Source organism: Pelodiscus sinensis, chromosome 1, assembly GCF_052426305.1.
Source record: "Pelodiscus sinensis isolate ZL-2025 chromosome 1, ASM5242630v1, whole genome shotgun sequence".
Classification (NCBI taxonomy): domain Eukaryota; kingdom Metazoa; phylum Chordata; order Testudines; family Trionychidae; genus Pelodiscus; species Pelodiscus sinensis.
Genome location: NC_143052.1, coordinates 98,840,336 through 98,864,572, shown reverse-complemented (window position 1 = coordinate 98,864,572; position 24,237 = coordinate 98,840,336). Strand labels below are relative to the sequence as shown.

The window sequence follows — 24,237 nt, the reverse complement described above, 5'->3', positions numbered from 1 at the left end:
GGAAATTGTGTCTGGGATTGGGACGGATTCCCACCAAGGATGCAATTTTCAAGTTTTCTAAAAATATGCATAATTATGTTAGAGAAGCACCCCAAGGCCCCAGCTAGGATTAGGACTCTGTGTTAGCAGCTGGGCAAACAGAGACTGAGACAATCCTTGTCTCAAAGAGTGTGCAATCTAAGATGAGGAACAACATATGAAGAGTAGGAGGAGCGAGACTATGAAATGTCAATTTTTATACCCATGTTATACTTTTAAGTTTAGCTTTCTGTATTTGCATAAATATCTACGTTTCTCGAGTGCCCATTACATATTGGCTGATGCCTTGTAGATGTCATGACAGAAGTGGGTCTTGAGAAGGGATTTGAAGGAGGAATATATATATATATATATGTATTTGTGATCATGCCCTCTTTACTGTCTCTAGAGATCCACTTCCAATGGTATAGACCAGACAGAGTTTGTATTTGACTTTCCCATTTCATATAAGAAGTAATGAAGATACTGCAAAAACAAAAGTAGGAAAATACAAGCTAAAAAATAAATCCAAATAAATCTTTAGAGGTCTCTGGACAGAACTGCAAGGAAAATCTAATGTAGAACTAATTGGTGTGTTTTAATTTATCTTTGGATTCCCTAGCATTGGGTTTTCCATCATGAGATCCTGCTACCTAGATTCCAATTCAAGTGCCACTTTAATGACTGTAATAAAATTACCGAGATATACAGAAGGAAAGAACTCTGCATTTTGAGACCTTAGTCACTATGGGTATGTCTACGCTGCCACCCTAGTTCGAACTAGGGTGGCTAATGTAGGCATTTGAAGTTGCAAATTAAGCCCAGGATTTAAATATCCCGGGCTTCATTTGCATCTTGCCGGGTGCCACCATTTTTAAAACTCCCTTAGTGCGGACTCCGTGCCCGCAGCTACACACGGCACGGATTAGGTAGTTCGAATTAGGCTTTCTAATTCGAACTACCGTTACTCCTCGTTCCACAGGCATGGAGTCCTCATTAAGAGGTATTTAAAAATGGTGGTGCCCGGCAAGATGCAAATGAAACCCAGGATATTTAAATCCCGGGCTTCATTTGCAACTTCAAATGCCTACATTAGCCACCCTAGTTCGAACTAGGTTGGCAGTGTAGACATACCCTATGTTTCCACATTGCAGGTTTCTTAACAGAAAAGTGGATGTGAAGACTCCTTGTAGCAGCCAGCTTTTTAGGGGAAGACTTTCCACCACTATAATTACCACTAACTGCCATTGTGAGTGAAGCCAGAAATGAGGAGGACACAGTATAAAGACCTTAGGAGTAGTCTTCCTAGCAAGTAGTAAAGTACAAGAAGAGAGGTTTGAGCAACCTGTGTATGCTGTATGTAGCTCCTGTGTGTGTGAGGGGGGAGGGAGGAGTGTGCTCTATCTGGCATTATTTGAGAACAAAAATTCACTTTTAAGAGGGACACATTCACAGTTTTTTGAAAGGGAAGAAAGATCGCTAGTGAAATATGTGTTTGAAGAAATCATAGAACCTTTTCTGTTAAGCAAAAGATAAAACTATTCAGTTTTCTTTTTCCTCTCACTTGAGAAAAGGTTGAGTAACTGTAGGGAAGGAGAGAAACAGTCCTCCAGCAAATATGTTTTGATTTTTGGCGGGATTTTTCCAAGCATGCCCTGTGTCAGAGCCTAAACTTTTATTAAAATAGTGGGATGAAGAGAACTGTTGTGGAGCAGCAGCTGTGCAATTAGAATTTGTCTATTTGAATGAGACTATTCAAATTTAACAATTCGTTATTCAAACTTTATAACTTTTAAATGAAGTAGAATTTGTGAGAGAGGCCTCCTTTGTAGAGGAAAAACAAATGACCATGAAATGTGGAAGCATTTCCTATATTAGAACAGCTCTAGCCCCTGCATGGGCTGGCTTGGGAAAGGGAGGCGGAGTGGAACAGGCTCCTACATAGCTCTGTTTTCCCATGGCTTCTGCTGTTGCTGTGAATTTGCGGGGGCGGTGGGATGGGGAGGGGAGAGGTGACCCCTGTTTGTTGGCCCCAGCCCACCCAGAGATCTGCAGGCTAACCTCAGCATGGGGGACCATCCTTTCCATAGGACAGTTAGAGCGGCTGCTTTTGGGGCCCCCCAAAATGGGATCAGGGGGCCTGTGCTAAACTGTCCTATGGATGGAATGGCTCTGTATTACCTTCCTGGGCTACAAAGATGTGCTGGCAGTGGCACAGAGTTAGCAACCAGAAGCTGCTTTAGCCCCACTGTGCTACCAGTGGTGGTGCTGGGGAACCCCAGGGAGGTTTTAAATCACCCAGAGGCAGCAGAAGGGGGCCAGAGAATACATAACGGGGGAGTGTATGGACTGGCAGACAAGGCTGGGAGATGCGTGTGGGGAGGAAACACATGGAGACGAGACCTTCTTTACCCTCGAACCCTGACAGAGAGGAGTGCCCGCTGACCCGCTAAGAGAATTTGAGGACTGGCACTGGCCCGAAGGTAAATTCAATTTGAGACCCCTCATTTAAATCGAGCTGAATCTAAAGCAAAATGTTAAGCCTTTAAAGCTATTCCTTGACACAACTGAAATTAGAAATAGGTCTGAAACAGGAAAAAGATTCCTAATTCAGGTTTGAATTTATTGGTGGGATGTGGGACAGAAACTTTCCTTATAGGGCAAGCTCACCACAGGTGGATATGCGAGAGAGGGAGACAGAGTGTATGGTAGGCAACATATCTTAATTTCCAGTGTAGTTGAAATAAGTAAATAACCCTCAATAGAAAGAAAACCTTTGTGTTAATGTATTGACAATAGTTGCTTATATTTACAAAATGCCATATTATTGAATTACTCAATTTCCTACAAACTTTTTTCAGATATCAATTCAAAGGATTCTCGTAATAACATATTTAACATACAGACTTATTCCAATCTGTTTTAAGTTCTCTTTCAACGTTCCTAATATATTTAAGGTTTCTCTTAATGACTTTCATCATGTAAAACAAGCCCCAATCTATAGTCCTCACCCATGCTCAGCTCCCCTTTGATTTAAATGAGCATCTTTGAGTAGAACTGTAAGATTGGCCCCATGCTATCAACATTTTTTCTCTAACGTATTTGATTACAGGTAAAAGAGTTTAATTTCCGTGCCAAGTGCATCTACACAGCAGTGATGGTCCGCAGGGTAATTCTGGCCCAAGGAGAAAACAAAGTAGATGACAGAGACTACTACGGAAACAAACGGTTGGAATTGGCTGGGCAGGTGGGTCCCCATTTTGGGGCTGTGTAATTTTTGTTTTGTTTTGTTTTTTGTTCTTTGTTTTTATTTTTATTTTTAAAAAAAATTTAGGTGTGGGGGAACCAGTGAAGTTTGATTTCCTGCCCTTTGGCTTTTCTAAAGTAGTAATATGTGTAACTATGCTTTCCCTTAATTGGCTTTTACAACAATATGAAACGCTTCATGTAAGATTCTCACTCTTATTCTGCCCTTTTACACCCAGGAATAGGCCCAGAGCAGTGTAAGGGGGCCCTAACAGTCCCAGGTCTGCCTGTAGGAGAATTTCCTTGGAATATATAGTGCAAAAGAATGACTGTCTTCAGAGATCCCCCTTGCAAGCCCTGGTGTCGAGGTTGGGCCTGGAAGCAGGAGAGGGGCTGTGCTGCAGCACTGCAGAGATTCGAGGCAATATTGCAGTCGATACACATGCCCCAGCAGGCTAATGTAACTTAAGCCCCTTAGGTTAACTGAGTTATGCCGGGAGTTTCTCCAGCCCACGGAGCAGCTCACATTGGAAAGATCCAAAGATGGCTTAAAGCGACCTTAGCGTCCCTCCTCCGGCCTGTGAGTTTTGTGCCACATGTCCTCACATTCTCCTAATAACAGGGGTTTGTTATCTATATGTCTGTCAGTTAATGGCACTGACCACTTACCTAGACCCTAGTATAACTTACATTATTTTACATTTTATTTAGTTATGATAAGGAAGTACTTTAGATTGAGGTTGGATTTCAACACTTGATTCAGTACAAACTAAAACCTACATTCAGTTATATAACTGCACTTGAGCATTACATGTGTTTTTATGGACAGTCTAAGGGGTAGCCATGTTAGTCTATATCTGCAAAAACAATGAGGATGCTGTGGCACCTTAGAGACAAATTGCTTTGTTCAGACATAAGCTTTCCTGGGTAAAACCCACTTCGTCAGATGAATTGGAGTTTATAGAAGCATGGGTACGTAGAAAGACAACAAAAGAAAAAGGATACTTGTGTAAATGAGGCTAACATTTTTATGTTGCATCACCACCTCTGTATCTTATAGACCATTCATGGAAAATTTAGACTAATGTACGAAATGGGGAAAACTGGAAAAACTGTGCATTACATAAAATCAAAAAAGTAATTTACTTACAGCTTTGTGGTTGTAGGCACATAGCAGTGCCCTATACTCCTTATGCCTATCCAGAACATGACACTTGCACATGAAAAATTCCAAATTACCATTATCCCCACCCACCCTCACCTCTTACAAGGCCTTTAGAGTAAAAACACAAACAACAAATGTGAGGTGACCAGGAAATGCAGAGTTAAGATGACAGTTTCCACACAGCTTCTCTTGTTCTATTTGAGCTCAAATAACTTAACACAAGATTTCAACTAGTTTGAAGAAAGGGAGTTTTTTAATACAGATGAACAAAAAAAACCCTTCCTCCCGAAAACAATTTTCTAATTTTACACAAGCATGGAACAACTTCAGCCAATTTTCTACTTGGCTGAATGTTTTAATGGTGTAATGAGGGCACTACTGCAGTCTCAATTTTCACTGTAGTTCTGTAGTATTGTAACCAGTAAAACAATCATTACGTTGTCACTACAGCCATCCTACCTAAATAGATTGAAGGATGATTGTTTGCCTTGGTGTAAGCGAATCACAGAAAACACGAACACAACCTTTCTGCAATCTGAAACAAAAGCATTCTGGTTGCAAATGTTAAAACTTCCATAGTCTGTTGAAAGTGGTGTTGTAGCCATGTTGGTCCCAGGATGTTAGAGAGACAACGTGGGTGAGGTAGTATCTTTTATTGGATGGACAGACATTGGTCCAATTAAAAGGCAGTAATTTTTTCCCACCTTGTCTCTCTCAAAGTTGGTTAAATTAAGTGGGAAGAATTTTTTTTTAATTGTGGAAGATCATCATAACAAAGGCAATGCATAGTAATTTATTTGATCATGAATAGCTGTGCAGTGTTTGCATATATTTCTACCATATGATTTAGTCACTCTAGTTCCCTTGAGATTTCCTAAATGATTCTTGGAAGTTGAGTGTTTGACTCCCCTTTCTGCCCTCTCCCTTCCCTCCCCAACACACACTATTAGCGTAAGCTTGATTTACTTTTACTTGGGGAATAAAACAATATTATAAAGCGCAGAATGAGATTTCACTTTTCTTTTAAGTGAGTTTTAAAATGTCATGATTAGTTGAAGTTTGTGTAACTAAATGGGCTGAGATTTTTAAAATGCTAGTTGTGTTTCTGGAATAAAAATCCTGTTGCTCAAAGATTTGAATGAAAAAAGAGCATTCCCGGGTGCAGAGGAAAACATAGCGGTCTAAACAATGTAAAGACATAAAAGGCATTGTGTTTATAAAAATGTGTGAAAACAATAGCTGCTAATTTCACACCCCATGGGACAAGGGAGTATGAAATGTGCTTTAGCTTTAGATAACAGAGTTGTATCCACTAGCCAAGCTGGTTTACAGTGCTTTCTCTTGGTCTTTCTGCCACTAGAGGCTTGGTAGGCCAGGTGCCAGCAGAGGTGTTAGCAAAACCTACTGATTTCAGGCTTAATCTTTTCACCTACCTTTTCTCTTTCCTTAATGTGTTCATTATTTGCTGAGCATTACTCTGTTCTTTGTCCTCCATTTTTTTTTATTTTTTTTTTTGTTTCTAATGCAGCTAGCTTTGTATGGGTGAGATATGGAACAGCACCAAAATCCGGCACCCTGGAAAGCAAGGGATTTCTACCCTGTGACAAAAGAATACCGCCTTGACTTCAGAGATTGCCTAATCCCAGCTGTTCTGATAATATAATTAAGGCTGCCTAATGTCTTTAATTTTGCAACCAGTTTGTGTGAAAAGGAGAATTTGGCACTCTAAAGGCTTAAACACTAAATAGCAATCTCAAGGCACCTAATTAGAATTCTCTGACATTAAGCTAATTGGTGAAACTGTATTTCAGGAGCTTAACTTCTTTATTAATTTTTTTCTTAGGATTTTCAATCAATTGATGAGCTGTCAGTATTTTTTTCTTAAATATAATTTGCTCTTTAGTGCTCCTGTCTTAAGCTGGCTGAAAGGCCTTGGGCTGGCTCTGAAATGTATTGAATATTATCACTGGCATTCCATCCCTTTTCTTTTAATCACTTACTCTTGACCTAAATAATGTGGTTATTGTGAGACTGTTTTGCAGATATTCACTGCTCTTACAGAGAGGCTGTGAAAGAATAAAAAGTATCAAAGGGTGCAAGGTTTTTAGGCAGGTAATTTTAAAGTTGGTATACTCAGAATGTAACTAGTTTATTAGCTCAAAGAAAAAGAGATTTTGATCTGTGTCCATATTCACTTTAGAACCTGACCCTGGAAAATTTTAGTGGATTGTTTATTTTTCAATTAGCAGATTCAAATACAAAAATGTTTTTTTCCTAGTCTAATGAAAACATCATTTTTACTAGACATTCATTTTAAGGTATGATCAAAAGTCAATATGCAACCCTGGAAATACTTCTCTTGAATTCAGTTGACATGGGCTGAAACCCCTTGATCATCAGAATTGTCAGGGGAACAAATGGCAAAACTGTTCCTTCCCACTCACACTTCATTCTCAGTAAAGGGGTTTAACTTTGAACACTCTGATTAAAAGTTTTCCTCCCTAAAACCATGTCTACACTACCGAGAAAATCGAAGCAGCCACAGTCGATCTCTCAGGGTTTGAATTAGAGGGTCTAGTGAAGACACGCTAATTCGAACGGAGAGGGCATGCCAGTCTATTCTGGTAGTCCTGCTTCTATGAGGCGCAAGGGAAGTTGAAGTGAAAGTGTGCTCCCTTTGACTTCCCGCAATGTGGACGGTGCCAGAATTCAAGTTAAGATACTTTGACTTAAGCTATGCTATTAACGTAGCTGGAGTTTCATATCTGAATTCAAACATATCTCCTAGTGTAGACCAGGCCCAAAAGTATGATACGTTTGACTTTCTTTTTAAAATTCAGTAGAATGGTTTTGAGCCAAAAAAGGAAGGGTTGTTAGAGGCACTATCTATGGCTGAATAGTTAAGATATGAGATTTTCACCAAAGCCTGGCCTATACTGGACTTTAGATCCATGTACCTACGGCACACAGGGGTTTGGAAAAACTCTCACTCCTGAGAGCTGTAACTATGCCAACCTAAACCCCTGGTGTAGGCTGGCTAGATCAGTGATAGGCAACTTGCGGTGGGGCTTGACCCGTGGCTCGAGTACCTTCTGTCTGCCCCTCTCCCACATGAGCATCTTGTGCACTGGGGTGTTATCCACACAACATTCTCTGTTATTCACACTCTGGGGGTACCTTCCCTTACCCGCTCCTAAGACTCAGATGTAACTTTATGCTCTGTGGGTTTGTGGGATGTTTTACCAGTGAAAGAGCCTTATGCAGTGATATTCTACTTAATCGCTGTTTATTAACAATCATCAAAACCAGAATGGGCATGCTAAGCATAGAATGCTCACCACTCCCAGTAAGACAGACGAACATGAATTTGTGCTCCATCCTCACTCCTCCTTCCTCCTAGTGTGTGAATGCCATGATTCAGATGTTCACGGCTGTTCACATTCTGGGAGAAAGCGGGGACGGAGCGCGAATCAGCAGATGCATGATGCTCCGAAGGTGCGGAGAGGAAGGAGCAGGAAGTGCGGGGCTCCAGTGCCCCAGTGCATGAGACAAGGGATCTGTGGACTTCAGGTGGAAATTCATTGGGCCATGGAACCACCACTGGTCATGCAGCCAACTGAGACAAAGGATGATCACTTATGCAGCCTACTTGCTATTCTTGGTTTCCCATTGCTGGGCTAGATTAATGGAAGAATATCTCCATTCACCTAGCTACCATAGCTCAGGGACGTGGAATTAATACAGACACAGACACTGGCAGTGACAGAAGAAGTTCATCTATGATGTGCTATGGGTTACAAGAGTCATTGCTGAGCTACTGTAGCTCCCATATTGTGTGGACAAATCCTTAAAGCCAGAGAGTCGAACATTTTGATATGTATAAAAATATAGTGTATCTTTCCCCAAATTATAGCACTTGCTCTTTGGATATAGAATGAATTTTGTTGGAAATTACAAGTAAATCTGTTAATCAGTTAAAATGGGCCCATTAAGAAAGTTTGCACCCAGCGTGAAAAAGTTTCTGTTTGTCACAGATTTCATAACAGAATAATACAGAAATTTCAAACAGCCTCTGCTGTGATACTGTGTGAGAATGTGGAGGAGAAAGGGAGGAAAAATTCAATGACTTTTTGAAAATAAATTGTTCTGGAACCACAAATGCTAAATGGTTCTCACCATGGTTATTGCAAGACTTTCATGTCTCTGTTGGCTTTTTAAAAACTACTATCTGGTATCTGTGCAGGATATAAGAATTTTGGTTGTTACGTTAGCATCCACAAAAATATCAATGATTTTGTTTGCAGTCAACACTAGTTCATCCGAGTTGCTTTTGCTCAGATGGAAGCCCCTTTCATTTGAGGAAATTTGTATTACTTTTATGCATTAAGATGACCTGAGTGGTGTCTGCTTCTCTGGATGAAGGACAAAATCTGGAGTGAACAAAAACAGTCTTCTCTGATTCGAGTTTAAGGTAGAAATGTTTGCTGAGATACTGGAGGTATCTGGCCTTTTAGTATTCCTCTCTTGAGTTCATCAGAAAACATTTTTGTTTCACTAAAAAACTGAATATTTTCCCAGCCAAAAACCAAAAGACACATATAAAAAAATATGTTATCAAAGGCCCAATTCTCCATCAAAACCATTTTGACAGATAACTTTCAGCTGCCCTATCAATATACCTTCATGCCTGGGGAAGACATCGGAGAAGAACTGGCTCTTCTGTGGGAATGTTCAGTGCTTACCATCCTCTCTAAATAGATAGTACTCCGTTGCTTGAACAAGCTGCAAGTGGTGATAGCCCTTGTCAGAGTGCTGCTAAGAGGGCCTGATAGGTTCACATGGTAACAAGGCATGTTGCTGAGAGAGTGTCATGTCCTCAATAAGAGCAGTGCCTACACAAATTGTCTTACTGGGAAAAGTTAACATCCCTTTCTGTGGAAAAGGCATAGCTAAAAATTCTTATCCAGATGACATCTGACCAATAATTCCCTCCATAAGCAAGTGCACAGAAAAGAGATACAAACCTCAGCAAGGCTTCTGTTTTTCATAGGACTGAAGTGATTTGCACGGTCTCTGAAGGCAGTATCATAAGCATTCCTCCGCTGTGGAGAACATGCTTGCCAAGTCTCCAGGGCAAGACATGGAGATGTTTCTTTAGCCTGTGGTGTTCAGAATTTATCTCCCTAAGTGTATGTCTGCGCCACAATTAAAAAACTCATGACACTGAGTCTCAAAGCCCAGGTCTGGTAGCTTGGGCTCACCAAGTCCTGGCTAGAGGGCTGTAAAATTACTGTGTAGGTGCTCAGGCTAGAGTCTGGGTTCCAAGGCTCCTCTGCAGGTACAATCTCAGAGCATGGCGACTCTAGCCTGAGCCGGCTCACCTGCACTGCAGTTGTATAATCCAGTCCAGCTGCCTGAGTCTCACAAGTTTGAGTCGGCTGACCCAAGCCAGCTGCAGCTATGCCGCAGGTCATTTATTACAGTGCAGACAATGTCCTCCAAGGCATTTTATACTGAGTGAACAAGATGGGAGGGAGGCCTCTTCCCTGAAACACAAAATCAAATTGAGAAATGTGGTGTTCAAAAAGATTTAAGTAAATGCTTCGCGTGTATATTGAAACATGGCTGTCACTCTTTCTCTTTTTATTACTAGGAGATGATTCACATGGTGATGTAGAAACCTTAACTTTTACTACTTCAGGTTATTTACATTCTCAACCTTAGTGCTGAGTTCAATCAAAGTGATTTTGCGTTTTGCTTAATTAAGTGCCATTGGCTTGCATAATGCTTTGTCGATGCATGAAAATATTTCCTTTGCCCCAAAGAGTTTAATCTAGAGTGCCCAATCTGCTGTCTTCAAAGCCCAGTGAGAAGCTTGTCCTGTGTTTCAATGGGGGAAAGGCCTAAGGTTTAGGCATTAAGAGCTCACAGGACCCTAAAGCTTGTAACAACCTTGTCTGCAGCTGCTTGAATTGTGCTTTGGGAGAACCCAACTGCTGCAGGAAAATCACGTTTTAATTTGGAAACATAAAAAAAAAATCTTCAGATTGATTCCAAATAGAGATTTATTAAATGAAACCGATGTCCTGTTACTCCTGAAGCACAGCTGTGGCCAAGTCACTCGGGCCACTGTCTTGAAAGCTACTAGTCTTTAGACTCCTTGTTGAACTGATGAAGTACCAGTAAGTTAGACTACATCAGCGTTGTGAATTAAAATGTCTTTCTGAAGTTTTCATGCTTTTTGGAGAGTGGGAGAGGGGTTTAATCTGAAATGTCAGGGATGCAAAGTATTAAATGGTTAAATGGTTACCCAATAAGTATTAGTCTTACTTTTGATATATTGCAGTTAATGTTTAAAACAGGTGTGTAAAATAATTTTGTGACCTTGTAATGCCTAATGTGCATATTAAAAACGCCACAGCAATACCTGGAGGGGGGAGTGGTAGAGCTAGCAGCGCTCTTGCAACTTCGGGCACCACTGGATCTTATGATACCTCTGGGCGCAGCCCCCACCCAGCTCTGCTGCTCTTGCAGGTGACTGCAGCAGTGGGTCTGCACGGGAACACTGGATCTGCTGGACTACTTGTGTGTGTCCTGGCTCCGCTGCTCTTCCGGCAGCAATCCACCAAACTAGCTGCACTAGGCAGCACTGAGAGAATGAGTGATGGGATCAGAGCAAGATGCACAATGCCCAGCCATGCACACAAACAATCCCTCCCAGCCACAGTACTCCCCCCTCTGAGGAGAGACAGTAGGGTGTCCCCCACCCTAGCCAGGGGTAGATTGTGAAGTTGTTAATGATTAAGCGGCTAAGTTATATAATTTTCAGTAGTTTAAAGGGGTACTTTAAAAAAAGTGTACATCCCTACTGACAGTGGTGATTTCAGAGATTATAATTTCCAGTAGCTTTTGACTGTGCATAGGTCATAGGCTTTGGACAGCCTATCTGGAGCATGTTGGTGGAAAGCTAGCAGATGAGGCTGGTTGGCCTTTCTTGTAAGGAGAGAAGTGAGTGGCTTGGCTTGCAAGAGGAGGTGGCAATGGCATTATGTGCGGTTTGGATGTGACCGCTATAATTCAGTTTAATTTCTGTATGTGCAGAATGAAATTAAGCAGTAGACTCCAGAATGTCTTAGCTGTGCTTGCTAAATACCCAGTTTATTCAACACTACAAAGCTTTGTATGCTGGGAACTGCTGTCTTTGGCATTCAGTAGCTAGTGCGTTTTTACTCTCTCTGACATTTTGGGTTGCTATAAAACAGAGTCCCAGAATAGGATTACCAAGTTTTAGAATTTATACTGCTTGTTAGAAAAACTAATTGTGGTGGGCATTGACAATGTATCTTTTACTGCAACTTTAGATGTTTCAGGAAACCACTGATGCTTAATGGGAGATGTTGGGAAAACTGAGAAAACAAGCAAATAGCCGGGAGGGAGGAGGGAGACTTCAGATCACGGAGGACACATATGTGGAGAGCATATATGAAGAAGAGGAGGGTTTGAGAACTAATAAATAGGAAGGTAAAAGGTTAATCGGTTAACCAAGCATCACCCTAAACAGGTAATGCTAACCAGTTCCAGTTAACCGATGGGGGCTGGAGCAGCTCCCTGCCTGCTGCTGGCAGGGGACTTGCCGGGGGGCTGCGGTGGCTGCCACGAAGCAGCTTCTGTTGCAGCAGACCCTGTCTTGCTGCAGACAGAGGCTGCTCTGGCATGCCACGGATCAGCTCCTGGTTCTCCTCATAAACCAGCTCCTGCCTGCCACCCTGCATTGCTGTTTCTGATAGAGAGGCAGCAGTGTGAGGTGGCAGGGGTCCAACTGGGAGTTGGACTGGACTCGCTGGCAGCCCTGCTTCTGGGGACTATCAAATAGTCATGTAACTGTTAAGATTTGTTGAGGTTTTATGACTATTCAGTTATACACTGTCTATCATCCCTAGCTGACACTGTCAGAAATGAGGAAAAGGAGTTTGTCGGGGGAAGCCGGCAGTTCCTGGCAGCTGGCCAGGAGTCATTGAAAGAAAGGAGCCTGCCCCCCTACAGAAGATGTGGAAACTGTCTGCTGCCTCTCCCTGCCTCAATCTGACCTTGCAAGGCCCAAAATCCATACTGTTAGGGTTCTTTCTGAAAGTGATCCACACAATGGCAGTCACTCCCTGAGCATCTTGTTTCCCTGCTCCCAAGGCATCCTTACCAGGGGGCGGTGAAGGAGCAAGGGATTGCTCTTTGTGGAAGCAGAGTCTCTAGCACAGTGGTTTCCAACTTTTTCTAGATGGGGACCCATTTTGACAATTCAGGAAGACTTGGTGATCATGGGCAATTCAAAAAATGTGTGAATGGCTCCTGAAGAGCCTCCTGGGGAGACACCTGGTGACCCTTTGGAAATGTAATGGTGACTCATATTTGGGTCCCAACCCACGGGTTGGGAAACCCTGCTCTAGCAGGACTTTTCTGTTCCCTCCTTCTCTGAGGATGCCTGCTTATGCAGTGGAGTCTGGGGCTGGGTGTTAATGCAGTCAAATGTCTGCATAGTAATTGTTTTAAACCTTGAAAAGTGGTTGTTAGGAGATCAGGGGAATCATAACCTAGTAATGGCTGATGAAATGAGATGCAATGTAACTGGGTTAAAAAAGGCTTTGGATCAATAAGTGGCTAGTGCAGCCTCTCAAGTTTGAAAAAAGTATGGTGAAAGAGAGAGCCAGACAAATTCAGAAATGAGAGTAAGTGTGGAAGGCCATTTGTGCATTTGAAATTACTTATAATCTGGTCTTCCATTTTAGTGTAATAAAGAAAAACTAAGCCTTCTCACCAAAACATAAAAACTGTTTATTCAGCTCTTAAACTTTTTTAGGAAGCTGATATTAGTAAACATTGATGAGCTAAAATGTCATTTTGAGTGTGTCAAAAGAAGAAAAGTAGCTCATTATTCACTCTAAATCCAATTGTTTTATGTTCGCAGCTTCTTTCCCTTCTCTTTGAAGATTTGTTCAAAAAATTTAACTCTGAAATGAAAAAGATTGCTGATCAGGTAATTCCAAAGCAGAGAGCAGCCCAGTTTGATGTAGTGAAGCATATGCGTCAAGATCAGATCACCAATGGCATGGTAAATGCCATCTCTACAGTAAGTGCTATGTTTTATTGCTGCTTTGTAGGGTTTCTCATCAGCCTGAATGGGGGGTGGCTGGGATGAGTGCGTGAGTTATTTTTGTCTTGGTGCTTCCAGAATTGTTGGTCATGAAAACAAAGCTATTAATATTCTTTTATAGATTCCAGTGATGAAACTCTCTCATGAATAAAAGCTCAAAAAACTCAGAGGGAGATAATGGTCAACATAATACATTGATAGCAATGTCTATTACTTTGAAGTCCTACTGAAACTACGAGTGAGAATTAAAAATTGTAAATTGTCAACGTTTTTCCTATTTGAGTGATTGATGGTGAGCACTTGTCACCTAGATTTATCTGATGTCAAACTACAATATTTGTGATAGAGCTGGTTTGAAAAATGCGGGGAAAAAAGTCATGAAAAATATTTGCCACCCTCCCCCCGCCTCAGTTTCAAAAACTGAAATGTTCAATCTGTTCTAGTTTGTAAATTAAGTAAAACATAGGTTCTGCTATAGCTCTGGACCTTTTAAAAGGGCCATGTGTCATTTTGTTCACAGGTGATAGCCATTTAGAGGAATAATACTGTCTACTGGCTGTACCAAGGGACTAGAACTTTTCATTCTGTTTCTGTCCTGTGTTGAATTATCATGTATCACTGGGCAAGCTGCAAGATTCTTTTTGTAATACTATTAATCCAAGAACTAGAGAATTAATTTTCAACATATGCACAGGGGTTACTTTGGAGCCCATTCATCTCTTTCCTGTTGGTTACAAGCACCTGCGGTCAGAGGCAAACCTTGTTCAGAACTTCTGAGTTGTACAGCTGAGCAACTTCGAGATGTTTAATAGAACTGGCTGAAAGCTGGTAACATGGTTGAGTCTATAAACTTCTTTAGAGTGTTTTGATCTTTAGTTACTTTTTGTTTTCCATCTTAACAAAATCCTATACAGGCAGTCCCCGAGTTACGCGGATCCGACTTATGTCGGATCTGCAGTTACGAATGGGGATTTTTCTCGCCCCGGAGGACTGGAGCGGCGGGACGCCTGGTCCCGCCGCCCGCCTCCTCCGGGGCGAGAAAAGCTGCTCCCCGTCTCCCTGGTCTGCTGGGGGAGCCAGCAGACCAGGGAGACGGGGAGCAAAGCGGCGGAGGACCCGGGGCCGGACCCGCGGCGCTTTCAGCTGATCTGGAAGCGGCCGCGGGTCCGGCCCCGGGTCCTCCGCCACTTTGCTCCGCGTCTCCCTGGTCTGCTGGGCGGAGGGGGGACGCAGCTAGTGCCCCCCCCCAGCAGACCAGGGAGACGTGGAGCAAAGCCCGGGGCCTGTGGTAGAGCAGGTGGGGCGCTGCCGGTTGGTCCCTCAGCACCGCTCCTTGGCGCTACTGGACCAACCAGGCAGCACCCCAGCTGCTCTGCCCCAGGAGTCCTGATTCAGCCGCTGCTGATCAGTTTCAGCAGTGGCTGAATCAGGACGCCTGGGGCAGAGCAGCTGGGGTGCTGCTGGGTTGGTCCAGTAGCACCGAGGAGCGGCCATGCTACTGGACCAACCCAGCAGCACTCGAGCTGCTCTGCCCCAGGTGTCCCCAAGTTAGCCGCTGCTGAAACTGACCAGCGGCTGACTACAGGAAGCCCGAGGCAGAGTTGCTCTGCCCCGGGCTTCCTGGAATCAGCTGCTGATCAGTTTCAGCAGCAGCTGACTTGGGGACGCCTGGGGTTCTTAAGTTGAATCTGTATGTAAGTCAGAACTGGTGTCCAGATTCAGCCATTGTTGAAAGTGATCAGTTTCAGCAGCAGCTGAATCTGGATGCCAGTTCCGACTTACATACAGATTCAACTTAAGAACAAACCTACAGTCCCTATCTTGTACGTAACCCGGGGACTGCCTGTAGTGCTTTTCAGGGTGTAAGGTGTCCTTTTCATTTTTGCCAAAGCACAATGATGCAACTCTGGATCTGAACCTCAGTTTACCCAACTGTACAATGAAAAGGCTATTAGGGCCCTGTGATTAGCACATGATAGTAAAGGATTTTGAAATCTATGAATTAATTGGTTCTGATTTTTAAAATAGATTAACTCAAAGTAGTTAGCAATTAACAGTTAAAAATAACTTACAATACACATTTCACAACCTTTGGAATTATTGTTTTTTCTGCTTAGCATCAGGTTGAGGTTTTTAAAAACAAATTGGCACTATATAGCACATTCAAATACATCTTAGTCTGTAACTAGCAAATCCCAATTATAAAGCTCGTCTTGTGTTTAATTTTAAATCTTATAATGCAAATAACTAAAAGAAGACTGGCACTTCTGTCTTCTAAATCCCAGTGGCTTCTTCTAGCAGATGCCAGTTTTTCCATTTGGTCTGACAGAGATAAATCTGCCATCTATTCAGTATATACTATAAATTCTTCTTCCTTCCACTGTCTTAAGACTTTTTTTCCCACTGACATACAAGCAATTAAAAGCCATCTGCTCTTAACCATTGAAAATAATTTCCCAGTAATAATGTTTGATATTCTTCAGGAAACTGAAGTTCTTTTTCCAAGTCTGTTATATAGCAGAACAAATCTCAGCAGAAACTTTTTTTTTAAAACTAGTCCCAGAGAACATGGAATAGCTCAGCAGATTCATAATTACATCAACTTCATGTAGAAGGAACCATGGCACTCCTGCTTTAGCCCTCTCTGTGGTGTTCAATGATACCACAGACCTTATATTGTTTTCCAAAAGCCAAAGGGGGGGAGAAGTGGGACATACCTATGATAAGTGGGCATCCAGCTAACTAAAATCGTGACAGACTACAGATGTTGCTGGACCTGAGAGTGCTGGATTAGAAAGGTTCAACCTGTACTATGCAATTTAGCCCCTAACCTGTGGACTACCGTTAGGTTGCAGATGCTGTGCATTTTATAAACAATGCAGAGATATTCAGTTGTTTTGTCAGAAATACTCTGAAACAGTGATACTGAGACAGAGGTTCAAGAGCCTCTCTAATGCAGGGTTGGGGAACCTAAGGCCTAGCCGGTTGCAGTCCCCAGCTTGCCTGGATCTGGTCCCTGAGGCTCAGAGACACCCCTCCCCCTCCTAACATTGGAGAATCTGCACTGGCACTCTAGCCTTCCCACTGCCCCACCTTGGGGTTAGAGCACACAAAATCTACTACACTGGGCCTTCCTAGGCTCTGATGTGCAACAGGAATGTAAGGAGTGTCTTTCTCCTCAGTCGGGGGCCACGCCAGTCAAGGTTTTTTTGTTTTTTCCCTGTGCGGCCCCCGACTGATAATTCTGTAGGTCTGTGGCCCACAGCCCAAAAAAGGCTACTCACCCCTGCTTTAATGTATCTCTTGTGGCTCTTTGCAACACATGTTAAAACATTCAGGCTTTGTCTACACTGCAAGTTTTTGTGGCAGAAAATATGCTGACGAGCAACTAATTAGCGTGAGTCCCAATATCATTAGCATATTTTCTGCCATTTCATTTTGCGTAAAACTCTCTTTTTCTGCAAGATCCTAATGCCTGGAGAGGATCTTATTGTGCAAAATGGAAGCGGCTACACTGCTTCTTTTTGCGCAAAAACTCTTTGTGCAAAAAGAAACAGCAGAAAATATGCTAATGATATTGCAACTCATGCTAATCAGTCCCTCATTATCATATCTTCTACTGCAAAAACTCATAGTGTAGACAAAGCCTGAGGGTATGTCTACACAGCAATATTATTTCAAAATACTTAGCTTTATTTTGAAATAACTTAGTCCATGTCTACACAGCAGGCCATTATTTAAAAATAATGTCAAAATACAGTCAAGGTGGAGGACTCCAAAAACCCTCATTGTACCAGGAATATGGAAAGTCGGAAGAGTGCTCTATTTCAAAATTAGTGTTGTGTAGACTCTCCCAATTTCAAAATAAACTATGCAATTGGTGTGGCTCAATTTGCATAGCTTATTTTTAGTTAAGCCCTGCTGTGTAGATGCACCGCGAGTGAATAAGTTATTAACGAGGCAGGATGTTTTATTCTGCTGTTCACCTATTATAGCTGATAAAGTAATAATACTTTGTCATTGTGCTGTGAGAATAATACATACACATACAAAGAGTAAATAAAATATTGGTTCAGACTCCGCTGGCTCTAATATTGATAGCTAATTTGACTTCTGACCCCCTAAAGTCTGAGTATCACTGCTCTAAAGAAAGATCAGTGGTCAGGATAAGGAGTGAATGATGGTAGCAATTTCAAAGAATACATGTTTCCTTTGCTAAACAGGGAAATTGGTCACTGAAAAGATTCAAAATGGATCGCCAAGGTGTGACACAGGTATTGTCCCGCTTGTCTTATATATCTGCTCTGGGAATGATGACGAGAATCTCTTCTCAATTTGAAAAGACAAGAAAAGTTAGTGGCCCCCGATCTCTTCAGCCATCTCAGTGGGGTATGCTTTGCCCATCAGACACTCCTGAAGGAGAGGTAAGGAACCTGCATTTTCTTTCCTTCATTTTTTTCTCCCTCCCCCAGCAACCCGGGAGGCAGGCAATCCAGACAAGCCTTTATCCAAGGATTAGATTAGTTTACAGTATTATAGGGGAAGAGAGATTGCCCTTCATTACTCCCCAGGACTGACTCCATAACTCACATTAAACTCCCAGTAGCACCACAAGTTATCTTATCCCTCCTGTGAGAGCAGCGCTTAATGTATTGTTGTTTTATCTACTTGGTCCTATTCTAGGATTTTTTGCTGACTTTGGTTGATGCTCAAAAGTTATTTTTCTTGCTTACTGCTCTACTTCTTCTGCACCCACAAAGTTCTTTCCATTCTTTCCTTCTCCCCCATACTTGTGCTCTCTCTGTTCCCCAAGGTCTCTCTCTGTTCCCCAAGGTCTCTCTCTGTTCCCCAAGGTCTCTCTCTGTTCCCCAAGGTCTCTCTCCCTTTTTCCCCTCAGTGGTGTGTTTGCTTCTGAGGGGAGGGGCAAAGAGCCGAGTTTCCCCTTTCCCAGTGCTTTTCATGCTGAGCGGTGCCCGTTTTCCAGCTCTTGCTGCTACAGCTAGACAGAGCTGGGGGAGAAGTACAGGGTGCAAGGGAACACTGAGTGCCCAGCTTGCCAAGTCTCATCTTCCTGCTTATCTAACATCCTAAGAATGCCAGGCTGTCACTGGGAGAGCGGTAACCTTTCCCCCTTTAAAATGACCAAATTGAAGCTGCAAGTAAGCACCGATTCCCCCCTCTGCCATGGCCTTTCTGTGAGACCTGGAGCAAGTCATTGAATCTTTCCATGTGTTGGTTCCCAGCCTGTAAAATGAGAGTAATATTTCTTTTGTTTTTCCTATTTAGATGTTAAGCTGTGTTGTGGGTACAGCATATTGTACATCTTGGCTGCTGCCTCTAAGCATCACTGTCATAATTAAAAAATAAATTTAAAAAGGTGGAAGGGGGCATGTTCAGAGACACTATTGTCTGTCCCAGTCCTTCAAGTGAAAAGCTAAGGGACACGGGGATGTGCCATTTGAGTCCCAATCCAGCCCTCCCTAATTGCACTTCTCATTCCTTGTTACAGCAGACTTTTTTTGGTAAAGATGAGCTGGATGAGACTCTGTATGGAGCTCTTCATCTCTATTTGCAACAGAATGACTTCAGGCACTGCCACCTCTGTGGAAGCTCGTTACCAGCCTGGGATGAAGGGTCCAAAGAGTCTTAAACACTTATCTCTTTATGCTGTAAATCAGGGCTACTTAACTTTGAAAGCCTCGGGGGCTACAATGATACTCTCAGCACATGCTGAGGGCTACAGCTTAAATGTGGTTGCATATACATGCAAATATATGCAAATAGCTTCTTTCGCGCTAACAGGCATGAATACAAAAATTAAGACAAGACTACAGAACAAGCAGGCCCCATTTAAGTCAGTTCTGCTGATATTAATAAAATTCAATATTTACCTGACTTACACCCATATGACAGCACTTTTAATGAGCAATAACAATCCAGAAATTTAACTACTAAAACGCATATCATCAGAAGACTATTATATTGACTACTTTTTTGTTTTGGCTCTCACGTCTTGTGGGCCATGTGTTGAGTCCCACATAAACTCAAATTGCATCGTGGGCCGCCAACAAACAGGCCACAGGCTGCATGCGACCCACGGGCCACGTGTGGAGTAGCCCTGCTGTAAATGAATGTCTCACTATTGTGAGTGTGACTCAGCCTTCAACTTTCAGAGAAGAAGTTACTATAAATATAAGTTTGTGTATATTACAGAAATGGCTGTAGTAATGAGGAATAATTTCTTCAAATTCTTAATGCAACAAAATCATAAAACTATCTCACCAAACAATTGATATTGGGTGTGAATTGTTCTGATACAGTGGCTGGTGGGACCACTGGACTTTTCTGTACCAATAGATAAGCAGGATGAACCATTTGCAATAAATAGCTGAAGGGATTTGCTGAAGTATCCAAGTGTTATATCATTAAAATGTTTCTTTTCTTAAAGCTTATTTTATGGAATATGGGCTGTCATCTTATACCTTCATATGGAGAAAACAGCTTTTGCTATGGCTCATTTGAAAGTTGCAATTTTAGCACCACACTTTTTCTCATTCACTACAGTGAATAATATAAACATACATTTGGCATCCGAACAAGTTATTGTCACATCAGTTAATTCTAACATTACCAGTGAAATCCTAACCTTAAATCATAAAAGCAGCCTTACATATAGGTAACAGAACAGACAAGTTTTCAGTTTGAAGAATACCATACTAAAGGCACCTGTTACATATTTTTAAATGAGGCGTTATTCTATTTCAGAGTAACTTTTACGTAGCGAGATAAATAAGGCTTATTTTATACCTTATAAGTTTAGTGCCCTTTTAAAAATAAAATTTGATCTCAATAGGAATTAAGAGTACACGTATCCTGTATTCCACATAATTTAATATCGGTGTACTGTAACAGTTTGAAAAATAGTTGCTGCTTTGCAATCAAACTTTTTAAATTTAAAATCTTCAATTTTGAATTCTAGAACATAGGATTTCAATGTGATGATTAAAATATACTTCTGAGATTTTTTTTTTTTTATAAGCCACTTTTTCTTTGAGGGAATTATTTTGTATTCAAATTCATTGATATCACTTATGCTGCAATATGCATTGTAGATACTTACAGAAATATTATAAACAGTTCAGGTTGTAACATCAATATGTGTACTTTAGAATAACTTGTTCATATTTCTTTTTTAGGCTTGTGGTTTGGTTAAAAACCTAGCTCTGATGACTCACATTACTACTGATATGGAAGATGGGCCAATTATTAAATTAGCCAGTAACCTTGGAGTAGAAGATGTAAACTTACTCTGTGGAGAAGAACTTTCATATCCAAATGTGTTCCTTGTCTTTCTGAATGGTATGTGACTTCCTATCTGTCTTGCTTCATCTTGACATAGATAAAGGGTGCCAGACTTGAAAAACTGTCCAGGATCTTTTGATCATAATAAAGTGCAGATGCAGTTTTTCATGTAGCAATTCCAGATGCACATGTTTTTACATCTACTTGACTGATCCTACAGATAATTGACAGCTCAAATTATGGCATTTATTTATCTACCATTTTTATGCCCGAAATTATGACCATAGCTAAGTGTGGCTGCAACATTTCTGGCAAAAATTGGAAGCTGTGTTAAGCCTTAAATGTTGTCTCTTAAATGGTACAAAATAGTAATATGTGCACATATGCACTTTAAATTCCACAAAGATAGCAATATTGTCTGGAATGTAATGCTATGCAGGGTTTGACCTCCTAATGTTCATGTTGTTAATAAGTTAGCATTACTGTCCTCTTGGAAAATATTTGTGTCTTTGTGAGGGTGACATCCCCTCCTAGAATCATAGAAACAAAAGGCTAGAAGGGACCTCAAGAGGACATCTAGTCTTCTACTCTCACCATTCCCCACATCATTACAGACCATTACAAAAATTCATCTAGGAGAACCAGACCAGCTTCTTTATTTTGTTGGTTACTGGCTAGATATTTGGAGGTTTTTTTTAAATGTGTATATCATGCACATACTCATTATTGACATGAAGTCTGTCTAAATCCTCATTTAATATCATAAGTCTCACCATTTATGATACTAGCAGATTAGAAGTCATGGAAAAAATTGCTCTTTGTCATCAGTAACCACTTTTCAGATGTCAGTATTTGATCTCTTTTCAGTAACAATGAGGCTTCATTGACATTTTGGATTTAGGATGGGAGGGTGACTATCCATTACTGGCCCCCAATCCTCACCTCTTCCTTGCCATAGCTCTGCCCTCTTCCCCTCCTACCCCCATGGCACTTCATCCCCCCCCAGCACATCCACGTTGCTATCCTTAACATGCTAACTCAAGCAAGACTAAATCTAGTCTGCCTATGCCTAGTCTGGGAGACTCATTCCCAGCTACAGTGTAGACTCATCTTACGGGTATTTCCTGTCCCGTTTAACAAGGGAAGGAGCTCTGAACAGAAGAGAATGTTGGTGCATGCAAAACATAGATCCTAAAATGATCATTTTCTTGAACAGGTAACATACTTGGTGTCATTCGAGACCATCAGAAACTAGTCTACACGTTTCGGCTAATGCGGCGAGCGGGTTATATCAATGAATTTGTTTCAATCTCCACAAATCTTGCTGACAGATGTGTCTACATTTCTTCTGATGGAGGAAGATTGTGCAGGTAAACTTCTATAATGATTGGAGGACCAGCCAAACTGATAAGGGATTCTTTCATTGCTTGCCCTCTAACCTTGCGGGGGAGGTCCTCTGTGCTTTTAGCTCTGTCTCTGACCCCTGAACCAGTAGCATACCCATAGCATAAGGCCTTGCCGTGGCTCTTACCAGCCTAGTTACTCCCTGAGGGATAACGCCAGTAGTCCTTCCAGTCCCCAAACTCCCCAAATTTGTCCTCCCTGAGTTCTTAATTACCAGATACTTGAACTGTTCTTCTCAGATTGTCACTCTGAAAGGTGTGAAACCAGCCCCCCCCCGACACCTGCTTACTTTGGCGTACATACTCTGTACATTGGAGACTTGCTTGTGTGAAAGTTAACAAAACATTTAACAGAAAAAAAACACAGATTCGAAAATCAAGTAAGAAGGGAGAGCAAACATATATAAGTAACACAGAAAATAAACATAAAGATGCAATGTCAGGCTTTACACTTCTATAGAAAACAAAAGTCTCTTTTTAATATAAGTTGCCCCTTACTATCACCGTTTCTCAGCACACCCCTAACCTATAAAATTTATTGATTACCCCCCTTCCTTTTCTAGATTAAAAACCTCAGTCCCAAGCCTGTTTTAAGAAGACACCACCTCCCCCTCTGGCCCCTTATGACTAATTGTTATTAAGAGTGGGGAAAACTTCCTCTTGGCTTGATAGCCAAGATGTCTCCATGTCTTCTCATTAATTCTGATGGTCTCTCGCTATCTCTATTTGAGGACAATGGATGGCTATTTGAAGTTAGTTTTATGTAAACACCTACTTGGAGAGAGTGCTTCCCTACTTCACTGCTTACTCCAACTGCAGCAGGACAGTGTTAGTACAGATTATAGCAAAAAATGTTTTATATGTAAATAAAGATTCATGGCCACATTCCATATGCATATCTCATGACTATCAAGCTTAGAACATTACAAGCTTTCACAAGCCCTTACTCATCATCTTTTATACTGCAATAATACAATATGGAATTATTTAGTTCAGCTGCTCATTTAGGGGGCGTTAAACCTGTTTATCTCAGCTTCGGGTGTTAAGACCCCGATTATTGCAGAGCCCTTGTGAATTTACTAGAGTTTTGTTCACTGGTTGTCTCACAAGCTTTACTCCCCCCTCCCCCCCCCACACACCCTCTTCTGGGTAGGCCATTGGGCTACCTTTTTCTCTGACCTCTCAATATTTTTAATCTCCATATCATATTCCTGTAAAACTGTGCTCCAGCAAAGCAATGTGGAATTTGTTTCTTTTTTTCTATTGAGCCATACTAATGGTGAGTGATCTGTGAACACTTGCTGAACAGGTAGTCTGGATGGTTTTACAGTCCATGGAATCAAATAGTACTCCTTTCTACTACTGAGTTCATGGGTTTGTTTGTCTTTTTTTCTCAGAAATGCAATTGGTGGTTGTTTGTTCTTTTCCGTTGCTTACTTTGATACAGCTCCAAGACACACAATTTAAACCTTTTCTTTAAAATTTGAAGAGGCCAAAATTGATTTCTCTGGTAAAATTTGTCTAATTTCAAAACCCTTTTGAGAGGTGTTTGACCAAACCACATTTTCTGGTTTTGTTTTCTGGCGTATATTTATGATAAGGGCAACAATGTCACTGTGAAATCTCTCATAAATTTGCAAGAATAGCCAGACCTATAGAAGATTGAACTTATTTTTTCATTTAGGAATTCAACAATTCACAGTAGCTTCCACTTTCAGTGCATCTGGGTGGATTTGGCCTCCACCTACCCAGTAACCCAAGTAAGGGATCCTTGCTCCCCCCATATCATACTTTGACGCATTGACTATGGAGATTGTGTCCCGGCAGCTTTTTAGTACCCTCTCCACACATTTTGTGAAATGTTGCTCTATCCTCTGTATAGCTAAGAGCAACGCCATGGAACCCATGTAATAGGAATGTGGTTCCCACATTACCCTTTGGATTAATTAATACCTCAA

General features: G+C 41.5%; 1 protein-coding gene across 1 annotated transcript in view; it reads left to right on the top strand.

Annotated features, from left to right (window-relative positions):
- POLR3B (RNA polymerase III subunit B) overlaps positions 1–24,237 on the top strand; it is a 121,445-nt gene that overhangs the window by 41,403 nt on the left and 55,805 nt on the right. Inside the window, exons 12-16 of the mRNA XM_075938432.2 lie at positions 3,131–3,265; positions 13,389–13,550; positions 17,798–17,998; positions 20,771–20,933; positions 22,093–22,246. Coding sequence (XP_075794547.1) covers positions 3,131–3,265; positions 13,389–13,550; positions 17,798–17,998; positions 20,771–20,933; positions 22,093–22,246 — 815 coding nt within the window. The remainder of the gene's footprint in view (positions 1–3,130; positions 3,266–13,388; positions 13,551–17,797; positions 17,999–20,770; positions 20,934–22,092; positions 22,247–24,237) is intronic.